Here is a 27,271-nt window from a genome sequence, read left to right as displayed (position 1 = left end):
TATGAAACAACTCTTTGTTATAGGTATGCAGGGTCCATTGAATGGGCAGTGTCTATTGAGACAAACTGTGAAAGCAAGGGAGCAGAGCAGATGCTGAGGCCTATCAATACACACTGTAAAGTTCTGGAACACAGAGGACTTTCAACATACAAATGCTTCTTGGAAATGCTGGTGATTACAACCAGTCAAAATGTTACCTTAACTGGCCACTTCACATCCAACCCAAAAATTCTACTGAGTGTTTTACATACTAGATAGTTTTCAAAGTAGCAGAGTAGTGTAACTGAAAAGGGCTCTGTCCAGCAACAGAGTTTGAAGAATGGCCCTCTGGTTACAAATTTGAATGAGTTTTGTAAATACATTAAACTAAAATCAAAAGGACTTAAGAAAAAAAGCAAATAATGAATTTAACTATGATAATTCTGAAATCAGCTATTAGCTATTTATATGTATGTTTTAAGTGGGTATATGTGTGAATATGTATGAATACACATACTGGTTTCTGTGACAAAAAAAAAAAAAAAGAAAAATTGTAGGTGGCAACACACACACACACAAACACACACACATACACACACCAAAGCATGATAGTATAAATATTTCATTTTCAAATAAGCAGTACATTTATACTTAATGAAGAGGGTTTTGTGTATTAAAAACAATTATTTCTCTGGAAATCAAAGTAATGAACAAGAAGCTAGGAAAAGACCAAGCTGGGAAATCTTCTGTGGACTAAACGTTAGAATCTGGACTACAAGAATCGGCAAAGCAGCAAACCAGAGGACTTCACAGGCGGAGAGAGATGACATTTCTGATCATTTGGGCCCTTGAATGACTTGCTAGTGATCCCAAGGCACAAGAGAGAGAAGCAGTGAGTTTATACTTACCTTTCTGTCGGCAGTATTTCTGACCTATTACATTGACATTTAATGCATTAAATTCCTAGAAATTAAAAGCTTAAGCCTCCAAATTCTTTATCCATATATATTTTTGTTATTATTTACAAATGCTTGAATTTTTCCTCTCTTGGAAACAATTTCAATTTTATTTACCAATGAGTAACTTGTATCAGCTACTTTTCAACTTCTGCTTCATTAACTCCCTCTCCCAACTGTTCATCTCTGTTGGAAGTTATGAACCTAAGACATATTGTTACTATGAACCCAGGGACTCAATTATGTGTCTGAAACATCCATTAGAAACTCTCCCTCACCCCTGCCATTGACAACTGTGCTCTGAACACCCAGAATCATTTTGGGCCTCTGCAGACATCACAATGACCTGTTCAGGGCCTGGTGTGAAATTGGTGGGAAAACGAATGAGTGACTTTGACTTTAAGGGCAACAAAAATTACATACCATATATACATCGTAGCAAATACTTTATATTTGAGAATCTTTACAGCTTACATTTCCATTCCATTATTACAAGTGGTGAAAAACAAGAATTGCAAGTAGCATGCAAATATAATACAGTCTTCCCACTTCACCAACAACATCCCCACTGTCGCGTGTTACTTCCCAAGTTTTGCAGGAACTGCCTGCAAAGCTGAAACTGATTATAAAAATTCTTTATAGTTTAAAATATCTCTTTCTCCTTTTATGAGAGGCCAAATAGCCAACCATCAAAAGTAAAAATAAATTGAATCGTCACAGTCCATTAGTTATTGTTACTAGGTCCACTTCATTTGCAGGTGTCCAAAATATAAAATGAATAATTCTTTATCTTCAAATTCATCTGTTCTTAAAATGCTACTTAAAACTTTGGTTGTTTTCCTGTAATATAAAAGAAAGATAATTTATCAGTTACACTAACTGAGTACAGTTTTCACAAAGTAGCTTATTTAACCAAATACTATGGATTTACTACCTAAATGCATGTTCCTATACAATCTATTAAAGTGACTGGAACTATCAAATGCATTTGTGTTTCAGTAAGCCTATGTAATCCATTTTTAAATATAGTAAATTGCATTCCAAGTTCTGTTGTTCTTTTTCTGTGATGCCTAGTTTTTTTAAGTGTTGTTAATGCATAAAGCAAAAGTAAGCAATTCTAGTGTGCGTTTATTCAAAATGAGTTTGTCAAGCTTTTATTAAGAAAATAAAGTGTTACTGGATTGTTTAAGCCTGAAAATAAAAAGTGGTTGTGTTTTATGTATAACTGAAATTTATATTTATTCTTAAAGACCCAAGAAATTATATGTTTCCTTAGATCTTCAAACAGGTAAGATATTTCAAGTATACAATACCTTTTTCTTCACCAAATATTCCTTTCTTAAAAGTATTGTAAAATATTTACTTCCTGATTTATTTGCTCATGGCTACTGAGCTAGTGAGATGGCTCAGTGGTAAAGGTGCCTGCCACTAATCCTGGCAACCTGGGTTTGATCCCCAAGATCAAAGCAAAGCTATTTTCTGACCTCTATACATATGCAGTATCATGCATACACACACACACACACACACACACACACACACACACACACACACATGCCAGACAAAATAAAAATGTTTAACTGGCTGGAGGCACCTATAAAGTTTCAATTGTGGAATACTGATAGAAATAATACAGGGTTACTTTTTACTTATAACCAAGGAGATAATTTTGCTAATGGGAATCTGTATGTCTGCGCCAGCTGAAGCACAGACAGACATGCATGAAGACTACATGGGGACACCACATGCTCTGCTCTGTGGCTTCCACCTTTCTCTTCAGATAAGCTGCATCACTAAACTTGGAACTAGGTTGACAGTCAGCAAGCCTCAGTGACCCTCCCATTTCCATATGCAACTAGCTTTTGATATGGGTTTTGAGGGTTCAAACTGAATTCCTCAGGCCTGCGAGGCAACTGCTCCTGCCCACTGAACCACCATCCCTGCCCCCATGACTGCAGAGGTGGTCTGGATTTTCAAGGCTTAAAATCCCAAAGAGGGGAAAGGGAGCTAGTATCCTGTAGCCTGTAGTGGAGCTTTTCTTAGCACACTCATGTGCTGCGTCTTATCTTATTATTGCTTTCACCTAGAAAATAATTGTTTTGAAAACAAGGGGAAAAGTCAAAGATGAGTAGAGACCAAAAAAACATAGAAATAAGTTACTGAGTTCAGAATGACTGATAGGCACATTACTTGTATTTTTATGTTATTTGATTTAACCCTAGCCATACAAAAGTCATCATCCTTATCTTCAATTGTAAAATTGTTACAGTCTAAGCTTAAACTGGAAATGTACAGAGTAGAGCAACAATTTAAACTCAAGTGTTGGGGCTGAAGAGATAGCTCACCAGTTAAGAGCACCAGCTGCTCTTCCAGAGGTCCTGAGTTCAATTCACAGCAACCACATGGTGGCTCTCAACCATCTATAATGCGATCTGATGCCCTCTTCTGTCATGCAGGCATACATGCAAATAGTGCACTCATATCATAAATAAATAAATCTCTTTTTTAAAAGTTTAAACTCAAGTTTGACAAGAATACTCGTGTCCTTTCCTATAAGCCTCCAGCAGGCTGATTATATATGACTGAGTGCACCTTAATATATTTGGTAGTTTGGCATGGATAACAGGGCTGTGTAGCAAAGCAAATAAATAGCAGGAATAATCTGTAGAAAAAGACTAACTGAACAGAACAAAAGCTATAAACAGGCACACATAGCTCCAGAGTGCCAGGGCACTACCCTTTCTTTAAATATTGCTAGGATGACAAGGTATCCATCCATAAAAAATTGAAACAATCCCCACTTTGTTTGTTATAAAATAGATTCCAGGTAGATTTTAGAATTTAACTGAAAACTAAGATAGAATTTTCAGAATGCAGGATGATATTTTCTTAATCTTTTAGCAGAAGAGTTTTACACACATAATATCAAAATTATTCTGTGCTATCCTTGAGTATTTTAAACTTTGTACTTTTTGTACTACCCTTCCCTTATAATACAGTGAAAATGTTAAAGACAAATATCTGGAATACAATTTTGCAATAAAAAGATCATAAAACAACTCACTGGTTTTTGAAGTACAATGGGATGATCAGGCAGAAAGTCTGGTTTTTTTCTGCAGATGGAAACACTTGAAAGCTTCAACAAGAAATCTCTGCTGTATTTAATTCTCTCTGTAGATATTAAGTTTTAAACATAATCATAAAACTATACTGTTGTAGATAAATATTTGACTCAGATTTTGGGTGTCTCTAAATGGTCCCCTTTTTATTAAATGGCATTCAGTATCTATTGAGAAGATAGGGAGAGAAAGGTCATCAGATCTTTCTTTCACGTGCAAAAGAAGCCAGGGGAAAAAAGGAAGAAAAAGGAACCATTTGGAAAAATTAGTAGTACTGGTAATACAGGCATAGGTAGAGCAAGGTGACCCAGATTTTATAAAGAGCAGGAGCAATAGATATTAAGACCTATTGTAGTATTCAAATCATGCCAAAATGTAATCACAATGAGCCAATATAATCTGTTTCAATATTTTAGTTTTAAAACAATCAAACTAATTAGAAAACATTTATAATTGGCTAGATCAAAGGTTCTCAACCTCTGGGCAAGACACTTTTCGTGGTTAAATGACCTTTTGTGGGGTTGCATATCTGATATTTACATTACAATTCATAACACTAGCAAAATTACAGTTATGAAGTAGCAACAAAATAAATTTATGGTTGGGGTGACCACAACATGAGGAACTGTATTAAAGGGTCGCAGTGTTAGGAAGGTTGAGAACCACTGTGCTGGGTGATGGTAAGGAGATCCAAGACAGGGTCCCTATTTTCAAGTCACCCAACTATTCAAGTATCTGCTGATTTCTCATCATAAATCATGCAGAAACTATCACCAGTACTGACCATATGCAGATGCTGAAGAAAATTGCCACAATATTCTAAATGAACCAAAAGAACTGACAAACTCCTTATTAGTGTGGAGAGAAAATCCTACAGCAATCCCACTGACACTCTCTAGTAAAGGAAAGCTAACAGAATTCACCAGCAGATTGACCAGCAAGAAATGTTAAAAGGAGGTCATTCAATTTGAAGGGAAATGATCCTAGATGGAAATTTTCCCCTTCAAAATGTAAGATCAAGTGAAGAATTTGTTTGAAAAAACTTTAGGTCCCTGAAGAAAGAGACTGAAGATGACTTGAGAAGATGGAGGAATCTCCCTTGTTCATGGATCAGGAGAATTAACATAGTAAAAATTGGCCACCTTACCAAAAGCAATTTACAGATTCAATGCAATCCCTATCATAAGACCTACACATGTTTTAAGGACGTTGAAAGTTCAATTCTCAACTTTATATGAAAAGACAAAAACCTAGAATAGCTAAAACAATCTTATACAATAAAAGATCCTCAGGAAGAATCTCCATACCCGATCTCAAGCTGTACTATAGAGCAATAGTAATTAAAACAGCTGGAACAGCAATAGGCTGGTGGATCAATGGAATCGAATCAAAGACCCAGAGATAAATCCACACACATATAGTCACTTGATTTTTGACAAAGAAGCCAAATCTATTCAATGGAAAAAGGATACCATCTTCAACAAATGGTGCTGGTCTAACTGGAGGTCTACATGTAGAAAAATGCAATTAGACCCATATTTGTCACCATGCACAAAACTCAAGTCCAAGTGGATTAAAGACCCCAACATAAAATCAGAGACACTAAATTAGTTAGAAGAAAAAGTGGGGAAGAGCCTGGAACACATTAGCACCAGAGACAACTTCCTGAACAGAACACCAATAGCCCAGGCCTTAACGTCAACAATTAATAAATGGGACCTCATGAGACTGAGAAACTTCTGTAAGGCAGGAGACACAATCAGCAGAACAAAGCAACATTCTACAGAATGGGGAAAGATCTTCACCAACCCTTCATCTGACAAAGGTCTAATATCCAAAATAAATAAAGAACTCAAGAAGTTAAACACCATCAAACCAAATAACCCAATTGAGAAATAGGGCGCAGATCAAAAGGAGATCAAGGGGATCCAAATGGGAAAGGAAGAAGTCAAATTATCCCTATTTCCAGATGAAATGATAGTGTATATAAGTGACCCCCAAAATTCCACCAGAGAATTCCTACAGCTGATAAATACTTCAGAAAATTGGCAGGATACAAAATTAACTCAAAAGAGTCAGTAGCTTTCCTATATACGAATGACAAACAGGCAGAGGAAGAAATTAGGAAAACTACTCCCTTCATGATAGCCACAAGCAATATAAAATATCTAGGAGTAACTCTAACCAAGCAAGTGAAGGACTTATTTGAAAAAACTTTAAACCTCTGAAGAAAGAGATTGAAGATGACATCAGAAGATGAAGGGATCTACCTTTTTCATGGATCTGGAGAATTAACATAGTAAAAACGGCCATCTTACCAAAAGCAATTTACAGATTCAACACAATCCCTATCAAAATACCTACAAAATATTTTGAAGATCTTGAAAGATCAATTCTCAAATTCATATGGAGAAATAAAAAGCCCAGAATAGCAAAAACAATCCTATACAATAAAAGATCCTCCGGAGGAATCTCCATACCCAATCTCAAGCTATACTACAGAGCAACAGTAATTAAAACAGCATGGTACTGGAACAGCAATAGGCTGGTGGATCAATGGAATCGAATTGAAGACCGAGAGATGAATACACACACACATAGTCACTTGATTTTTGACAAAGAAGCCAAATCTATTCAATAGAAAAACGATAGCATCTTCAACAAATGGTGCTGGTCTAACTGGATGTCTACATGTAGAAAAATGCAATTAGACCCATATTTGTCACCATGCACAAAACTCAAGTCCAAGTGGATTAAAGACCTCAACTTAAAACCAGAGACATTAATTCAGTTAGAGGAAAAAGTGGGGAAGAGCCTGGAACACATAGGCACAGAAGACAACTTTCTGAACAGAACACCAACAGCCCAGGCCTTAATGTCAACAATTAATAAATGGGACCTCATGAGGCTGAGAAGCTTCTGTAAAGCAGGAGACACTGTCAGCAGAACAAAGCGACAGACTGGGAAAAGATCTTCACCAACCCTTCATCTGACAAAGGTCTAATATCCAAAATATATAAAGAACTCAAGAAATTAAACATCACCAAACCAAACAACCCAATTGAGAAATGGGGCTCAGAACTAAACAGAGACTTCTCAACAGAGAAATATCAGCTGGCTGAGAAACACTTAAAGAAATGCTCATCCTCGTTAGTCATCAGAGAAATGCAAATCAAAACGACACTGAGATTCCATCTTACACCCATCAGAATGGCTAAAATCAAAAACTCAAGTGACATCACATGTTGGCAAGGATGTGGAGAAAAAGGAACACTCCTTCATTGCTGGTGGGAATGCAAACTAGTACAACCACTTTGGAAAGCTATCTGGCGCTTTCTAAGAAAAATGGGAATAGGGCTTCCTCAAGACCCAGCTATTCCACTCCTTGGAATATACCAAGAAGAAGCTTGTCCATCACACAAGGACATATGCTCTACCATTTTCATAGCAGCCTTATTCATAATAGCCAGAACATGGAAACAGCCTAAGTGTCCCTCAGAAGAAGATTGGATAAAGAAACTATGGTACATTTACACTATGGAATACTACTCAGCTATTAAAAACAAGGAATTCCCGAAATTTGTGGACAAATGGGTTGAGCTAGAAATTATCATAATGAGTGAGTTAACCCAGAAGCAGAAAAAGTCAAATGGTATATACTCACTTATATCTGGACACTAGCCCAGGACCATGTCCCATGGAAGTTTTCACTTATCAGGAAAGTGGGACAGAGGGGAGGACATCCTATTAAGACTTTAGGTGAGAGAAGCATGGGAGAATGGGGAAAATAGAAGGATCCAGAGGGTCCTAGAAACCTACAAGAAGAACACTATGATGGGCAGATCTGGACCCAGGGGTCCTGCTCAAATTATGGCACCATCCAAGGACAATACATGCAGTAAACATCAAACCCCGACCCAGACCTATCCAAAGGACAGAACATTCTCCAAAATTGAGTGGGAGTGGGGGACTGACTTTCACACAAACTCTGGTGCCCCATATTTGACCATGTCCCCTTGATGGGGAGGCTTGTTGGCACTCAGAGGAAGGATAGCAGACTATCCCTATGATACCCTATGAGCATATACAGGGGAAGGAGGTCCCCCTCAGTCACAGACATAGGGGAGGGGAGTAGGGGGAAAGTGGGAGGGAGGGAGGAATGGGAGGATACAAGGGATGGGATAACTGTTAAGATATAACACGAATGGATTTTTAAAATTTTTAAATGAAAGGTCAAATGAAATGATAACAGCCGGCCAAGTGGACTAAAATATGTGTCACTGCTTAAGTACTGGTATGTTCCTAAGGTACAGATATGGTGTGTTCCTAAGGTATAGATGTATAAAAGGACCTGCATATAAGTCCAGGAATGCATCATCACCATATGCTTGAAACAGTACAATGTTAAAAACAAGTAAAAAGGTTGGATATTATAATTCCTAGATTATACCTTTAAAAGAAAAAGTAGCCACAAATTCATTCAATAAGTGAAAATGAAATAAAAACCCAAGACCATCTAAAAGTAGGTAAGAAAAATAAAACAAAGATCATTTATTAACAACTGAAACAAATCATAAAATAATAGGTCTAAGTCCAACTATATCAGCAGTCATTCTAAATGTGAAAAGTCTAAAAACAGTAAACTTCTCTTAGTATTCACCTAGCAAACAGTTAAGAATCATTGAGTCATACAATCTGTTACAACTATTCAATTCTGCATCATAGCTCAAAAGCACCACAGATACTACATAAATGATGAGTGTGGCTCTGTTTCAACCAATTTTGTTTCTAAAACAAGCATAGGCCATAATTTTCTGACTCCTTGAAAACCATTGCATAGATGGATACAAGTTGACACTGGGTAAAGAACACGATCCTGCCTGCAAAGGACAGACTGAACACAAATCCATTCATATGGGGAAAATATACATATATATCATAACAAGATTAGGAGTAGGAAAGCTGAAGTATCTACCATCTCAGACAAAGAGGTAATTATTAATATGTGCTGCATAATAGAATTTTAAAAGACACAAAGCAACTTTAACAGAAATAAATTGGGTAAATAGACAACAATACCCAGTATTATAAAAATCCTACTTCAGGAACTAAGAAAATTAAGCACAAAAAGCATCAGTGATCTGGATAGCATTAATAAATATTTCATCTAAAATTATAGAGATGACACCTACAAAACACAAGTTCCTTTTGAGTATACCTGTACAGTATACCGATAGCAACTATAAGCCAGACCAGAAACAAGTCTTAATAACTTAAAATGTTTAAAATCATACAGACTATATTTTGGGGATTTTGTTTTGTTTTGTTTGTTTTGTTTTGTTTTGTTGAGACATAGTTTCTCTGTGTAGCCTTGGCCGTCCTGGAACTCTCTGTAGACTAGGCTGACCTCGAACTCACAGAGATCCACCTGCCTCTGCCTCACCAAATGCTGGGGTTACAAGTGGGTGCCACTGTCACAACCCCCCCGCCAGTGGAACCTGTGTGACAATTAATACAGAGGTCTGAGACTACGACCTCCTTAACGGGGGAGAGTCTCCTGGAAGTGGGATTGACTGGTTGCAGCTCTTCTCTGCTTTTTTCTCCTCTTCTTTTACTGCAAATCAATTTCTATTCTAACTTTACTTCACTCCCAGATCAGGACTTCTCAGGCATAACCATGGTCGCTAGGAGACAACCCTGACTCGGGACTGCAGCCAGGGACTGTCCAGGTCTGGAGTAATTCTGCTTCACTTCCACTTATTAAAAGAAACATGAATAGAAAGTAATCACTAGTTAATAAGTTATATTACGGCCTACAAATGGAGTATTTCAAAAGGCTCTATCTAGGTAGTGGCACTCAGATATTAGAAGAGGGAGCTAAAGAAAAGGAAAAAACTGTTTTGGCACACAGGTGCTGGGCATAAGTTTCGTTGGAGAGAGAACGTTGACCCTGGACAGAGGGAGCACAGGCGTATTGATACCAAACCAGTAACTTAGAAGTGATGACATCTTGGTTGTATGTTCTGTACCCTGCATTGTTTCATTTAAAGCTGTAATTCAAATTATGACAACACAATAACTTTGCATTCTAGATCTGTACCTGTATGCTTGATTGCTCACTGACTTAGTGAAACTGCTTTGTGGGAAAATGTAACCTAAAAATCCCCCTGCTTTCAAAAAATGTGTATAATGTTAGACAGCTTGCCTGAAAAATACACTCTGAGGAGCAGACTTGATCTTGAGTTTTGTTTCTGTTTGTCAACACCTTATCTCATGTACACTGACACTCCAAGAACTCATTCCCAGGGACCTATCCCCAACTGAGCTGGTCCGTGGTATGCCACCATACTCAGCTTAGACTATATTTTTTAGTAACTAAATTATAAATCTATAATACCCTCACATCTCAAATATTTAAGCAAATAATATATTTTAAGATGCAATAATAAGAGAATTAAAACTAAAGTGAATAATTTGAGAGATGGCTCAAAGGTTAAAAGCCATGCTACTCTTGCAGAGGACCTGGGTTCAATTCCCAGAACCCATTTAGTGGCTCACAATTGTCTGTGACTCCAGTTCCAGGGAATTTGACATCTTGCCTCCACAAACATCAGGCACACATGTGGTGCACACGCGCGCACACACGCGCGCACACACACACACACAGACAGACGCACATGCACACACGAGAATGCAAAAATTTCACACACATAAACTTAAAATGCATAAATCTTTCTCACATAGCTTTGGTGGGAACAATTTTGTATTGTTTCAAAGGTTTTGGCCAACACTATTGCTGAAGACATGACATACTGGATCAAAGAACATGGAGAAGTCCAGCTAAATCTAACCTAGAAGCTTCACCCTACTGGCTAGCTTTCCTCGTGCTGGAAGGTACTATGAACACTACCAGAGGATAAAAATAATCATCAATCGAACCCCTCTTATCCCAAATCCTGAAATCTACGCTACTGACTAGGCTGACAAGACATGCCCACTGTGGCAATAGTGCCATGAACATAAGGGGCATTATTCATTACTTTAAGGTTGGATGTAAGGCCTGCTCCACAACTTGAAACCCATACCTGGCACCATTATCAGGCCAAGGACCTATAGTTAGACAAGTCATGAGCCATAAGGGAGAAGTCACTACTTAAAGGAATTATTTTGACAGACAATACCAATAGACATGCTTACATCGATAGAGGGAAGGCTTTTATGTTTTGTTTTGGTTTTTTTTGTTTTGTTTTGTTTTGTTTTGTTTTGTTTTTCGAGACAAAGTTTCTCTGTGTGGCCTTGGCTGTCCTGGACTCACTTTGTAGACCAGGCTGGCCTCAAACTCACAGTGATCCACCTGCCTCTGCCTCCTGAGTGCTGGGATTAAAGGTGTGCACCACCACGGCCGGCAAGGAAAGGCTTTTACACTAGACAAAGAACTGCTGGTAATGAAGAAATGCTGAGAGCTGGAAAGATAGTCTTCCAGGAGAATACACCAATTGCTTGTCCAATACCACATGACCATCCCTGCCGTTACCACTTCTGTTCTGCTAAGTGAGCATAGTATTAAATTGACTGCTAATGACTTAATTCATTTCTCAACCCTTATCAGAGAAGCTTCTATTTACAATAAATGAAGATGAACACAGAGACTCCCAACTGGCCATGGTGCAGAAAATCAGAGAGTGCAGAAGACAGCTCTATATGGAAGAGACATATTCTACACCCTCTTCCAAAGACTCGGAGATCATTGAAGAAGAGGCAGTGGAAAGAGGGTAAAGGCTGGAGGTTGTTGATGACTATAAGAACAGTGGTTACAACAGCATGCAGGAGACCTATGCAAACTCACACGGTACCAAATTCCAGCATGGAGAGGGGAGTTAGCATAAAGTCCCTTCCCTGGCTGAGGAGCTCTTGGCAACTGTTAGGTGCTAGGAGAGGGAGAGTCAGTCTTCTCAAAGAGCAGAGCTGCTGCTAAGTTGACCAGAGTCCAGTGGGCTACCACACATGCAACAATATGTGGGTAGCAGAAATCTCTCTTAGTGGGTTTTTTAAAGTAAAAGAATGCAGAATTAGATTGGGGAGATGGGCAGGGAATGAATCTGGAAGGAGGAAGAGAAAGGTGACTATGATCAAAGCACATTGTTTAAAATTCTCAACTACTACAACATATGTATATAAAGAAATGTTTTGCTCTGTTTCTGTGTTCTTATAACAGTATACCTTATTTAGGTAATATAGAAAGAAATTAAGCTTAGAGTTCTGGTGACTGGAAAATCCAAACACCATGGCATCTGGGAAGGAAGAAACCTTTGACTTCATCTGACATGCAAGGAGGCATCTTCACAAATAGGCATAAACATGTTAGAGAGACTGACATTAATCCATTTTAAAGACTCCACTCTTACCATTGTAATGGGAAATTGAGCCTCAACAAGAGGCTTGTTGTAGGCAAATCACACATGAACCATACCAATAAGAAAATAAATATATACAAGTAATGACCTAATAAGCTACAGTAAATGCTAGGGCTGGGGAGATAGCAAACGAAACCAAAAAGTAAGAGAAAGAAGTTTACAACCACCAAAGAAGAACATAAATAAAGACAAATCTGGTTCTTTAAAGAATGAAAACAAAATTTACTAATATCCAAGCAGATTAATTAGCAAAAAATCCATCAAATAATCAATGTCTGGAAGAATAGTGGAGTTCTTAGCAGAGACACTACAGATATAAATATAAGAGCTAGGACGAGCAGCTTTCTACCAACATTCAACATGGATGAAATGCCTATATAAATATTTGGACATACGGTTTATGTCTCTTTGATATGTCCATTTGAAAATTAGGTTCTATTAGAGTTAATGCAATTAAAATAATAATGATAATGAATGCCAAGAGCTGTCAAGCAACTAGACTTCACAGGTAAATCTAGCTACAAGGGCACTCAAAACAGTATGATGAAATTATGCATTTACCTAGTCTATGGTATATCAATCCAATTTCTACCACAGAGAAATAAAAAAATCATACAATAACTTCTTATATATTAATATCAACAATAATCAAAAGTTATAATGCCAAAGGATAAATAAAATGTATAGCCATACAGTGGAATTCCTATGAACCACTTTTCAAGAAAAAAAAATACACACTAGAGAAAAGATATCAATTAGTATTAGCTACCTGAAGTTGAGTGTGGGAGTAGGGAGTGAGGCAAATGTATAACAAGTGTGCTTTGTGATGGATGTGTAGCGATGCTTACACAGGTCTAACAAGTGAGTGTGCTTTGTGATGGATGTGTAGCGATGCTTACATAATTCCACAATTTAGCAAGAGGACAAGTCACACACTGACAATGGTGGTTTCTATAATATCTAAATTCTATCTCTCAGTAAAGCTCCTAAGGAATAGATAAAGTTGAGACAAAAGGATTTTACATTGGAATTGTTAGATAGGGAGGACAAGACTATTTAGCTGCTGCTATTAGCAGTGCTGTGTAAAAGCAATGACTAGGAAGTTTTCCGTGATGGGAATGGCCCATGGCTGAGAACTAAGGATTAGTAACTTCAGACTGGACTGTGCTGCAGTGCTGGGGGTGGGGCGGGACAGGAGGGAGGGTGAGGAAAGCTATTAACCAGGCAAAGGACAGGGATGTTCAGAAGGCTAAATAATGACTAAGAAAAATACAAAGACAAAAACTAGAGAGCCAGTGTTATTAATATCAGAATAAAACAGGAGCTTTCTAAAAGGAACAGGGAGGAAAATGGAGTGGTGAAAAACAGAGAAATGCACAAAATATTCCACTTGGAAGGCCCTAGGTCTCCATCCTGAGAGAGCTCACCTTGTGTGCTTTGTTTCTACAGATTTGTCTGTCTAGTTGTTACCTGTGAATGTTAAAATAGCTCCAACTTTGTGTCTATCTTATTAAAAGTGTGCATGTTGTAGAGCTCATTGTTAACTGAAATTTTCTATCTAGCAGACTATCAATCAAGTCTGCAAGTGGAATAAAGCCATTTTCAAACAAACTCAAAAGCAGTCACCTACTAAACACCGTTCCTCCTAAATCTTCTAAAGAATGTACTGAGCAAAGAGAAGTGGTGAATGACAAGAAAACAATGTGACATTCAAGGGAAGAATTGAGGGGCATCATGGAAAAGAGCCAAGTCGGGAACCTCAAAGTTTTCCATCCATTAGAGGGAAAGTAAGCTGGTGAACAATTGCAAGAGTCAGCTTTCTCTGAAGTCTGTAATTTCACTAACCGCTTACTCTGCCTGACAAACATTCCCAGGACAAGAGATAGCAGCTGGTAAACATGCATGGTGTTTGTTTGCTTGTTTTTCTTTTTAGTTTTTCCAGACAAGGTTCTCTGTGTAGCCCTGGCTGTGCTGGAACTCTCTCTGTAGACCAGGTTGGCCTTGAACTCGGAGATTCACTTGCCTCTGCCTCCCCAGTGCTGAGATCAAAGGTGTGCACCACCACTGCCCGGCTACAAACACATGGTATGTCAAGGTTTTAATAGTCCTTGCAAATGACCTAAAGAGACAATGCCATCACTAACAAGTTTTTAATGGCCTCTATTATATAAATAGAAAATCTGAACCCAAAAAGCGCATGGAATTTCAGTGAAACCCAAATAGCCTTAAACTATCTTGGAAAAAAAACAGTACTAGGTTTACACTTGTAAATAGCAAAGCTTACTACAGAGCTACCATATGCAAAGAGTACGATACCAGCATAGGGTGAATATAGATAAAGGATTACAACTGAGAGGCCATTACCACCATCGTCCACATCACCTCGTCCCCAATAAAGGTTCTAAGGCCTTTCAGTGTGGGCAAGGTGTTTTTACTACAGAATAGCTACAGGAAAAAGTATGGAGCTGGACTCCAATCTCAGACTATATCCATAAATTAACTAAAAATGGGTCACAAGCCCAAAAGTTCTAAAAGTATAAAACTCTAAAGAAAACAAGCTGATACTTTTGTTTTATATCTAATCCTAAATATAACAAAACAACAAAAAAAGAATGGTCAATGACAGAGGAATCTGGGCCCAGGGGTCCTGCTCAAACTACGGCACCAACCAAGGACAATATGTGCAGTAAACATTGAACCCCAACGCAGATCTAGCCAATGGACAAGGCATTCTCCACAGTTGAGTGGAGAGTGGGGTCTGACTTTAACACGAACTCTGGTGCCCCATATTTGACCATGTCTCCTTGATGGGGAAGCCTGGTGGCACTCAGAGGAAGGATAGCAGGTTACCAAGAAGAGACTTGATACCCTATGAGCATTTACAGGGGGAGGAAGCCCCCCTCAGTCACAGTCATAGGGGAGGGGAGTAAGGGGAAAATGGGAGGGAGGGAGGAATGGGAGGATACAAAAGATGGGATAACAATTTAGATGTAATATGAATAAATTAATTAAAAACAAAAACCCAATTATCTATGTATATAAAATAAAAATAAAATCTCAAAATTTTTTAAGAAAAAAAAAAAAGAATGCTTAAATCAGACAATCATCTAATTAAAATCCTAAGCACTGTAAAAAGCCAGTGAGAGAACATGGTCCAGCAGGGGAAACACTTGAGAGTCAGGAATCTGCAATCTGACAAGAGCTAGAACTCAAAGTAAAGGGAGGAGAGAAAGGAGGAGAAAGAGAACATGTGTGTGTGTGTGTTTGTGTGTGTGTGTGTATACATATATATATACACAAATATAGGTGTGTGTGTTCTCTAATATATATGTATGTATTTAGTATATATTAAATCAATTAAAAAGCCTAATGAAATTTTTGATAAAATGTATAAATAACTTTCCATCTCATTGCAACCATTATTATTCTGGTGTCTCCTTTAGAGAAGAAAATCAACATAATTATTAATAACAAGAAATTAACCTAAAACGTAACCAAATTCCCATGTATAGATATGTAGGCATGTGAATGCTGAGGACTCTGTGTGATTAGAGTTGAGAGTTTGACAAAAGAGTACCTTTTTTAACTGGAGACTGGTGCTGCTGTTGCTCACTAAGACCTTGAGAAAAGGCTTGCATTCCATTCGTCTTACACTGTTGAGTAAGGAAATGTACTTTTAAACTTGGGTTTAAGATGTTTATGTAAAATTTTTTTACCACCCAGGGGTATTTTTCTAAGGCCTATGACATTAACCATGGAATATTTGAAGCTGACTAATAAACGCTGACTATAAGCTTACTTTTTAAAGTGAACATCAGAAAGGTGGTACCCTGCTGCACACTTACAGCACACCCACACCTCCCTATGAGCTGCTGCACTGAAAGCCCTCGAGTTTCCCCAGGGAATATGGCTATTGCCATTGTCCTTGGCTACCCAGCACAACTAGATGGGAAGACCCCAGTTCTGAAACCATGCCTTTGGCTGTAGGACACAAAAGCATCAAACTAGAACTGACCTGAAAACTCCCTGCCCCCTGCACTGGCTAACACCTTTAATCCCAGCAGGCAGAGGCAGGCAAATCTCTGTGAGTTCAAGGCCAGCCTGGTCTACAAAGCTTGTCCAGGACAGTCAAGGATACACAGAGAAACCTTGTCTTGAAAAACCCCAAACAAACAAACAACCAAATATAGGAAATATTTACATTTTAAAGTATTATGTGTGGAGTGTATGGGTGGCGTGCAATCTTTAATATATATGTGAAATATATCAACATTTAAAATATATATATAATGCAGTTAACATAAGATTTTGCATACAGCCAGCTAGCAATGTCATTTTACAGTCTATAAAGTGAATATACAAATTACATGCATATACACTCACACACCAGACACATGTGCACACTCAAAACTAAAAACCCTGGATAAGCATGTGCTATGCCACTGTGATGCTCCCGGCCCAATCTGTTACAATTTCTAAGACTTACTCTTCCAACTCCACTTTGTAAGCACTGAGTGTTGCATGGATATTCATTCTGAAAGTTGAAAGGGAACACTGGTCCTGTTAGAAGAAGGAAACTACTTTAAATATTCACACGTTCAATACTTGATAATCTGAAAAGCATGCATGTTTGTGATATCTTTGGCATTGGGACAAATTTTTATGATGGCTCATTATTCAACAAGTACTTATGCAACCGTCTGGCATGCAGCTTTTTACAAGGCAGGTAATCAAGCACAAGAAGGATTTGCAGCCTAAAAACCAAGCTCATAAGTAATGGCAGGTTATTACTAAGTTGCCCAATCAGATATGAATGTTGTCTGTGGCCCAAGCAAGCCTTGGCCGTGCAATCTTACTGCCTTAACCTTTCACGCAGTTGGATTACAGGCCTGAGTCATTAGGCCTGGCTTACTTCCAAACCATTATCACTGTTTAGGCTTCTGGAATGAGCTCCATGACAGCTCAAACACACCTTTAGTTCCTGCTGGCATTCCACGGACAGTGTAATGCCTCCAGGCATTGGTTACTGTTAAATTTGTTCTTGTTTCATGTGTTTCACAAGACAAATATTATGCACTGACAATAATCACAAGGTACAAATAATTTCTATGGGAAGGTGTCTCTCTGACCAGAGACAAGTTAGCTATACACTGAGACAATAAAAAAGAACCACAGTTACTTTCAGGTGAGGGCTTAAGCTCCCTTCCCTGGCTAGTCTGTAAGACGTAGGACCAGTAGACTCTAACTAATAACCTCTGTATCTTTACACAGCATTTGTAAACTCTTCAAATTACCTCACAAATGATTAAGCCTTTCAAATACTAATTAGCCACTAATAGGTTAATACTTAAAACAATTCAGTACTTCACTACTCACCGGGAGGAGAAGAGAGATGACGAACAGGTCTTGCAGGTTGAAGCGGTTTGCCAATCAATTTTTTGGTTTCCATTGTCATAAAGACCTTGAGGTTCCATACTTTAATAGGGAAAACATATTTTTATCTTTTAGACAACGTTCATGCTTACAGCTACCTACATACATGTGGAAATATATAAAGTGAACCTTTGCCCTTCTTGTCTTATTATCTTCTTTTCTCATTATCCACTGCTATTTCCATGTCTACATTATCATTGAGACATCAATTAAATATCTCCAGAGTGAAACAATCTTCTTCCTGGATTCCTTAAAGTCATCACCAACCCCCCCCCCAAAAACACCTTCAATTTGATGGTTTAAGTCACTCTGATTCAAACCCATTTTTCTGCCACAAGATATTCACATGTTTTCATCAATTCTGTAACTGCTCTCTGACCACTTTTTAAGTAGATATAAATGCTACCCACATGTGAACTTGTGATACCAAGAATGTGCACATGTTGTGACATTTAAGACATTGTAGTATGCTATAACTTTGTTTTTCTTCCATATTAAACAAAAGTAAAAAGCGAAGTTTATCTTAATGAAGAGACACTTATTCACCAAATATGCCCTATAAAATACAAAATAGATAAAACAAACCCTTCCTTGAGCAACTAGATAAATATTGCCATCTTTTGAAATGGCATCACTTTATATACACTTAAATTTTAAGGACATGAATGCATGACTAATGGTACAGGCTTGAAGGCCTGTAATCACTACTGCTTGGATGATGAGACAGGAGACTTGAAAGGCCAGTATAAGCAACTTATCAGGATCCAGTCTGAAAAATAAAAGCTTTAAAAATATCTTGGAATATATCTCAAGGGTAGAATTCTTGCCTACCATGTGCAACGATCTATGTTAAATTCCCCAGGACTACAAAAACAAAACAAAAACTACTGCCCACCAGTTCAAAATCTTCTGCACTAATAATAATCAAAGCAGGTTATATCCATGACAAATGTAATAAACCACTTCTGTACGTGTTATTATTATAAACAATTCTGTAGCCAAAGTGCCATGCACAGAACTGAGGCATGGTGGTATGCGCTGTAACCCACCACTCAGAAAGCTAGGCCAGGAAGATTGCAAACTAGAGGTCACACTGGGCCACCTAGTTAAATTCAAAGCCTTCCTGCGCTACCTGTCCTGTGTCTCAAAACTAATCATTTTTGTGCAAGCATGCCTGGATTCATATCATTGACACCAACGCCTAGCTATATGACAGTAGATAACTATATTTACTTCCTTGGCCTGATATAAGCATTAAATGTATAACTTACATAAATCACTTAGAAATACTTGTTACACAATTCAGTAAAAGTTAATCTGTCATTCTCGTTTTATAGTTAAGGTGCAGAGAAATAATGTAATTAGCCAAGTTAAACAGACTAGTAAGTGATAGCTGGGCTTTACTCATTCTGGGACAACCCTCTAGGGCAGTCACTCTCACCCTGTGGCTAAAGACCCCTGTGTTGGTCGAATGACCCTTTCACAAGGGTCACATATTAGATATCCTGCATACCAGATATTTAGAATTCATAACAGTAGTAAAATTACAGTTATAAAAAAGCAATAAAAACAATTTTATGGTTCCACAACATGAGGAACTGTATTAAAGGGTCACAGCATTCGGAAGGTTGAGAATCACTGCCCTAGAGTGTAGCTGTTGCCTCAACCTTCTGTCCACTCCACACTTGACAATTTCTTGGTAAGAAGAAGCCTTTTCATATTTTCCCAAACAGTTCTGTAACCTCTTCCAACCCAGTTATTATTGCACACATTGTAGCTACCTAATAGCTATCATTTCAATGTATTCTTTGAGAATTTCATACACACACAGTCAGCCCTCCCTTCCCCTTCAACTCCTCCTCCACGCCCAGCCCCCCACCAGCTACTAAACCCCAGTTCTCCCTTTCAGGAACGCATCTAATGTGAGCACCTCGCCTTGAGCATGGATACTCACTCTGTTCCACCACAGACAGAAATCCAGCTGTCTCTGGACTCTTCACTCTCTCTGCGACTCTTCTCCCAAATGGTTAATCATCGTTCAGGACCAAAGCCAAGGACCTGGTATTTCCTTACAGAAGATCTGAGCCTTAATGCAGAGCTTAAAGCAAGGCGCTTCTAAACGTTGTCTATATTCTGATGTGCAGTCAAAAGTTAAAAAGTTCCACTTTCCTTAACTTCCTTCTCCATTGGTTCCCACTGTATCTCGTCTATTCCTTTTCTAATAAATAGCATGTAAATATAATACATGCTTATTTGAATATACACTATTAATTGGCTGAGGCCACAGCAACTACATTTCAATTGTCTTTTCACTCTATTATCTACAACATAATTAGTTTCATTAAATAAACCAAGTAGTTTAAGTCCGTCCCATTATCCCTACATCTTTATGGCACACAGCTCCCTAAATTCTGGTGTGCATCAAAGCAAAAGAAGAGCAAGCCAGTGCTTAGCTGGATACTGGCCATCTAAAAAGAATTACCATCTTAAGCAAAGTGTAAGCCCGTTTCCATTTCCTCAAGTATATGTTAGGATTGCTAACTACCTTTCTCTTATCTAAAAGTCTTTGAAGATATATGATTCCAATATTACAATAACAATGTAATCCCTCAAATTAGTCATGCTAACTAATCTCAGAGTTAATTGTTCTTGAAATGTGAGGATAAAAGTCCCAGCCCACCTGCCAGTAGCTGTCCTGCTTTTTTATATTCCTGTGAACTGGAGCTTAACAGCAGCTCCTAACCCAGTGGTTTGCAAGCTTCCCAATGCTGCAACCAACCCCTTAACACAATTCTGTTAATACATGTTGTGGTGACCCCACCAGCCACAAAATTATTTGTGTTGCTATTTCATAGCTGTAATTCTGCTACTGTTATGAATTGTCATGTAAATACTTTGGAGATAGAGGTTTGCCAAAGAGGCCATGACCCACTGGTTGAGAACTGCTATAAATCTAAACAAATCAATACTATTTGTTCATAATACAACCCTAATATAACAGGAAGCAGGAAAAAACCTCTATATAGGATATTTAAAATAAAGGTCAAAAGCCCTCTAATGTGAATTGTTAACTATAATACACGTTTCTTTGCTTAATGTTTATCCTAACAGTTCTGATGAGGACTCAAACACCACACAGTAACTTTCCACCCTGTGAATCAGACTACAAAAGAATAGAAAGACCTTGGCACACATTTCCTTGTTTTCCATTGCTCAGCTGAAACTGAGCTGTAGACTGTGAAGTCTCTTCCAGCTGCTGACCAAGGCAAACTGGGGGATTGTATTCAAACTGGGGGGATTTCAAGAGTTGGGGAGCTACAGATTTTGCAAAACAATAAACAGAAAATGAAAGCCTTTTTAGTGCCACCTACCTTCCAGTCGGCAGTAGGAAAGAGAACACCTAGGTCACCCCATATATAAATTCACATCAGTCAGTAATTTAGATAATATGCGTATACACACGCTTTTTAATATCTTTTCTTTTAAAATAAAACTCTGCTTGCACATTACAGGGAATGAGTAGCCACTCACAATGCATAGTCCACACTACCATCACTTATCAATTAAAGGGTTAAGTATTTAACAAGATAATCACCATATCAAATCGGTTGATCAAGAGAAGACTGCAAACCACAATTCACATCTCCATTTAGTTCAAAATAATAGAGGCTTAGTGAACTACTAAGTCAATGTATCAATCAAATCTTCAGAGTTTAATGCCTGTTTCATCCAAGAGCTTAAAAGTGTTCTTGATGCAGCCAGTGCTACCAGTAGGCATTTAGCTCATCCACTAAAAAAAAAAAAAAAAAAAGGCAGTAGTTGCAAAAGAAACTAGTAACAAAGGGTAGCAAGAGGAAGGCTCAGGAGAAAGTTGTCTTTTAAAATGTAAATACAGCTTGTGACCTAGTTTTTTTTTTTTTTTTTTTTTTTCATTAATTTGGCATAAGATCTTAAAATTCTTCAAACTGGTTGCTAAGTACAGTTTCTATCAAGTTGTGAAAACATATCATCTTGAAGGACAAGTTGCTTATGAGTGAAATCAGTAGACTACCATTAGGAACAATCAGTCAAGAGTCTTGTAGCTACGACTACACATGTGCCAATACTAACTGTACCCCAGGCACCTTTCCTGCTTCACAGAAGTTGTTCTCAGTAATTCCGAAAGTACAAATTAGCCAGAATTTTCTAAAATATAGTAGAATAAACACATAAACTGATAAGTTTGGATGCAATTGGTATTGAGTATAGATGTTTTCAATTAAAACACCATTTTTACATGGTACTACATCATAAATACCTTACAAATGCTACATCACTAAACACTGAGTTACACATTAACTGTTGGAAGTTACTAGTCTCGCCTTACAGAGGAGACACGTGAGATACAGAGACCCAAATCTACAGAGTTAGCCAAGAAGTGAGGGTTTGACTACAAAACGCATCAGTCTCTAAAGTTGCTAACTTTACATACACGAATGTTACATACTAATAAAAAATTAACTAGTAGAAGGTATATTTATGATAAGCCTTGGTGAATGTTATGTCTGTGTTTTGAATATTATGAAGGTGAATGTCATGACGTTCACTGGCATTGCCTCAATTTACATCTGTCTTCGAATATTTAACTATGACATGAGCTCTTCCTGTTAACCCAGAGTTTAAGAAATATCAGGCTGGGTGTGTAGCCCAGGTGACAGGTATGAAGTCCTCGGTTCATCCCCAGCACCGCATAAAACCTGGTGTGATGGGTCACACGTACAATCACAGCAGCACTCGGGATCAGGAATTCAAACTCATCCTCGGCTTCAGGGTTGAATCAGAGGCCAACCCAGAGGATAAACTGAGTATGAAAATTAAAATCTTCCTTATAAATTCTAGGCTTCTTGGGGCTAAGGTTGTAGCTCAGGGTTAAAGTGCTTCTGTAGGAGGGATGTGTGAGGTCTTGAGTTCTATCTAGTCCCAGCACCACCAAAATAAATACACAAAGTTCTAGTACAATTAAAAAACAGAATCACTTATATTTTCCTCCTGTATATTTTCCATATGAAAACTCATTAAGATTTAAATTCAATTTCCTACTTCAAAAGTCTACACTTAAAACCAAACACTGCTTGTTAAGGGAAAAAAAACCTGTCGTGATAAAAAATAATAGTCAAAAAGTAACAAAACATAGTCGAACAGGAAATAGAATCCATTATTAGGTAGTAAATATATAGACATAATTATATATGTATTATATAAATATATACATATATTTTTATATATAATACATATATAATATATTCCATAAATCCATTTTGCTTTTTTTAAAAAACTACTCAACAGCCACATGTAGCATCACATTTTATCCTCCACACTTCTCTTTAAAAAACCTGGGGAGAGGGACTCAAAGAGGGTTTTTTGTGTGTTTTGTTTTGTTCAGCATCATTCACCAAAAGACACAATTTAACTACTCGCTGAGAGGAGCTGTCCAGGCAACAGGTGAGTGTGGTGTGGGTCTGGTCCTTCTCCCTCGCTGGCACCGGCGGCGGGCAAGCGGGCGAGCCGGAGGCGGCAGGGGTCTCCGTGCCTTTGCTCTCCCTGCCCGCTCCCCGGCGCTGCCCGCTGCCCACCCGGCGCCCAGGCTGTGCGGGCGGCCTCCCCCTCACCTACCGCCTCAAGACCCGGGAGGGTTTCCGGCGCGGCGTCGCGGCGCTCAGCCCAGACACGGCGGCCGAGGGCCCGGCTGCCGTCGGGGAACGGCTCCCGCCGCGCGTCGGCTGGCTGCCTGGGTCACCGCGGCCGCAGGCTGGGGGGCGGGGCTGGGCGCGGGCCGGGGGCGGGGCCCCGGGGTCAGGACCGTTAAACCGGCGGCGCGTGGGTCCGGGGCAGGGTCGGCGGGGCGGTGGGCGTGGCGCGCGCTCGGTGGGGTTGGGGGTGGGGTGCGCGGACGGACGGCTACCTAGGCTACCTCTCCTAGGCGCTGGAGGCCGGCGGGGCAGATGGACGAGCGGGCCGGGGAGTCCAGAGTGGGATCCAGCCGGCCTCTGTATGAAGTAGGAGGCAGCCTCTGTGAGCCAGGCCGCCTTCATATGGGAGACTAACCCAGGAAACCTGCGAGGGAGGTATCCTCAGTGATGGAGGCCACCCACCTCTATGAGGGAGGTTGAGTCAGAGAGCCATGCCTGTGACCCCAAATCCCGTTTCTTTGCTTGTTTGCTTGAAGGGGCTGGCAGCTGCTCTACCTGGTATGCCTTGTGGATGGATTCCAATTGTCCACAAGGATAGTAGTGGAGAAATGGTGTCCATCCAGCAGGAATACATATTTTCACTTAAATTACTTTTCTGCTGCCATGACAACAAAAAACCAAAAACAGAAACAAAATCAAAACGCCTAAAGAGAGGGTCTATTTTGGCTCATGGTTTGAGTGTAGCCTACGGTGAAGAAATTGTGGCGGGAACATGAGGCAGCTGGTCATATGAAGCAGAGGTGAATGGGGCTCACTGCGCCCCATTCACCCAGTCCTGCAGGCTCAGCCCATTGAAGCCTGCTCTTCTCCCCTCAACCCAGTCTAGAAACTTCCAGAGGTTTGTTGTCTAGGTGATTCTAGATCGCGTCTAGTTGACAATATCGCACTCTGCAGATTACTGAAAAGATCAAAATTAGTTAACAAAAGTCTATTTGAATCCAAATCCGTTATTTTCCATCTTCATTTTTCATTCTCTTGTGAATTTTCTTCACGGTCATCTCGGGAGGTCCACAGACCTGTCCTAGATGACACGAAGATGGTGGGGGAGGGGAGGACACAGCCAGCCCTCAGGGCTTCATGCAAAGAGGCACATAGTTCTGTGGGCCTGGGTAAGTACTGGAATAAAAGAACACTTAGCCTGAGAACACAGTAGAAATAAACATCGAACCCCTACTCTGATCTACCCAATGGACAGGACATTCTCCACAGTTATGTGGAAAGCGGGCACTGACTCTGACATGAACTCTGGTGCTCAATATTTGACCACCTCTCTTTGGTGGGGAGGCCTGGTGGCACTCAGAAAAAGAATAAACAGGCTACCAAGATGAGACTTGATAGCCTATGACCATATAGTGGGGGAGGAGATCCCCCTGGGTCATAGGCCTAGGGGAGGAGAATAGGGTGAAATCGGGAGAGAGGGAGGAATGGGAGGATACAAGTGATGGGATAACAAGTGAGTTGTAAACTGAATAAATTAATAAAATTAAATTTAAATTAAAAAAAAAAAAAGACGGCTAAGCTGACACACCTAGGTAAACGTTCTTCTGAGAAGGTAATGCTTCCCTTGTTTCAGTTACCTGGAAGAAAAATCAAAGTACAAAGAGAGGAAAATGCTTTTAGGGGAAAGTAAGCAGAAATGGATAGAAAGGAAAATGAAACAAGGTGAATTTAAATCATATTTTAAGCCTTTGTTTAACAGTTAATGGCATCCCTTTTTTTTTTTTTTTTTTTTTTTTTTTTTTTCTCCAGACAGGGTTTCTCTGTGGGGCCTTGGCTGTCCTGGACTCACTTCATAGACCAGGCTGGCTTCAAAATCACAGTGATCCACCTGCCTCTGCCTCCCAAGTTCTGGGATTACCAACAATGCCTGGCTTAATGGTGTACCTTTTAAGTGACATTTTTTAACCTTTCAGAAAAATTACATAATTAAAATTGAGTATTTAAAAGATCATTCTAACAGTAGTGTGGAGGGTAGATGTCTGGGTAGTGGCAGACACAGAAACACAGGCCATTTAGAGACATTTACCAGCACTGCAAGAAGAAATAAGATGTCTGCATTAAGTCTATAGTAGATAGATGAGACAGCCCAAGAAAGAAATAGTAAAGCTTATTGGCAGTGTGGATCTGGACAGGGGAGTGAGACACTAGGATGTGTCTTTTTTTTTTTTTTTTTAAGATTATTTATTACATATACAGTGTTCTGCCTGCACACCAGAAGAGGGAACCAGATCTCATTGTAGATGGCTTTAAGCTACCATATGGTTGCTGGGAATTGAACTCAGGACCTTTGGAAGAACAGCCAGTGCTCTTAACCTCTGAGCCATCTCTCCAACCCGTGTCTTGGGTTTCTAATCCAGGATGACGAGTCAGCAGTGTGGAATATGCATGTATATATGGAATACATACAGAGGTAGGCTTGGGAAAGGAAGTGAGTTGAGGTTTACATATATGAGATTATAATGGGATGTTTAGTTTGTAAAATCAAAAATTATGCAGAAAATGTACACTAGTACACATTAGTATATGTATACACAGTCTATAGGCATTATCAATTGTAGAATTAAAAGTATGACAGTTTAAAAAAAAACTTGGGCTGGAGAGATAGCTCAGAGGTTAAAAGCACTCACCGACTGCTCTTCCTGAGATTCTGAGTTCAATTCCCAGCAACAACATGCCGGCTCACAACCATCTGGCCTGCAGGTGTACATGCAGGCAGAACACTGTATACATAATAAATCTAAAAACAAAACAAAACCAAAAACTTGCTCATTTCAGAAGGAAGCATTGGGGGGGGGGGGGTGGCGTACCTCAAAAGGTAAAAACCTCCAAAGGAGAAAGAAGATGAAACTCGGGGAAACAAGTCAAAGCTTCACTGGGACAGAGTGCTGAAGGTCAGACAAGTTTCATATAGGCTTGAATGTCAGTATAGAAGAAGCAAAAAGTTTTAGATAGAATAACCTGGGGGGAATTGTCCCTTGTCATATTCTCACAACTGAGATGAGGCTCGTATACCTGGACTACAGAAAGCATAAGAATGCTGTAGAGGAATGTTAATTCAGAACATGGCTGCTCTGGCAAGAGGTCACATCCAAAGACTTTCTAGGTCTGTGTGATCAGCTGGAATACAAACACGCCTTTAATCCAGGAGACAGAGGCAAACAGATCTGAGTTCAAGACCAGCCCAGCATAGAGCAAGTATCAGGTAAAGAAAAGCTTAGGACCAGGCTTGTTGGTACATGCCTTCAATCCCAAGCAATGCTGCAGTGTTATAGAGAGAGAAGGCAGTTTTTTTTACCAGGATTGTAATAGATGAGTTGCAAAGACAGAACTCAGATGAAGATGGAATGAGCCAGAAAATGAGAAGATTAGAGATTGCTGAGTTAGTTTGAGGCCAAGCAAGGTAATTCCATGCCTAGACAGAGGCCAGATTATATATAAATCATCTGGGAGAGGAGTTTGAGCCAGAACAGCTGAGTTGAACCAGCCAGCCCAGAGCTCAGAAAGAAACAAGAAAGGGTGATTTTATTCAGCAGTAAGGCTCAGAGGCTGAAAACGTTCTAGGCCTTGGTTAGATTATATGAGGCTAGAAGTTTCCAGGACTAGGCCTAGGTTAGCAGAAGGAGGCAGTAAGCCCCCTAGAA

The 27,271-nt window shown here is 39.3% G+C and overlaps 1 protein-coding gene across 1 annotated transcript; it reads right to left on the bottom strand.

The window, feature by feature from the left end:
- Positions 1-642: 642 nt before the first annotated feature.
- On the bottom strand, positions 643-23,658 carry C2H8orf88 (chromosome 2 C8orf88 homolog). Its single transcript, XM_051160552.1, has 6 exons — positions 23,554-23,658; positions 17,845-17,943; positions 16,955-17,028; positions 16,046-16,121; positions 4,000-4,106; positions 643-1,775 (listed from the first exon to the last, which is right to left on the bottom strand). Exons 2-6 carry the CDS (start codon positions 17,921-17,923, stop codon positions 1,752-1,754), a joined length of 360 nt encoding a protein of 119 aa, XP_051016509.1. The 5' UTR covers positions 17,924-17,943; positions 23,554-23,658; the 3' UTR covers positions 643-1,751.
- Positions 23,659-27,271: the final 3,613 nt, after the last annotated feature.

This window comes from Acomys russatus, chromosome 2, assembly GCF_903995435.1.
Source record: "Acomys russatus chromosome 2, mAcoRus1.1, whole genome shotgun sequence".
NCBI classification, from domain to species: domain Eukaryota; kingdom Metazoa; phylum Chordata; class Mammalia; order Rodentia; family Muridae; genus Acomys; species Acomys russatus.
The sequence above is the reverse complement of the archived record's forward strand: the minus strand, read 5'-3'. Positions and strand labels throughout refer to the sequence as shown.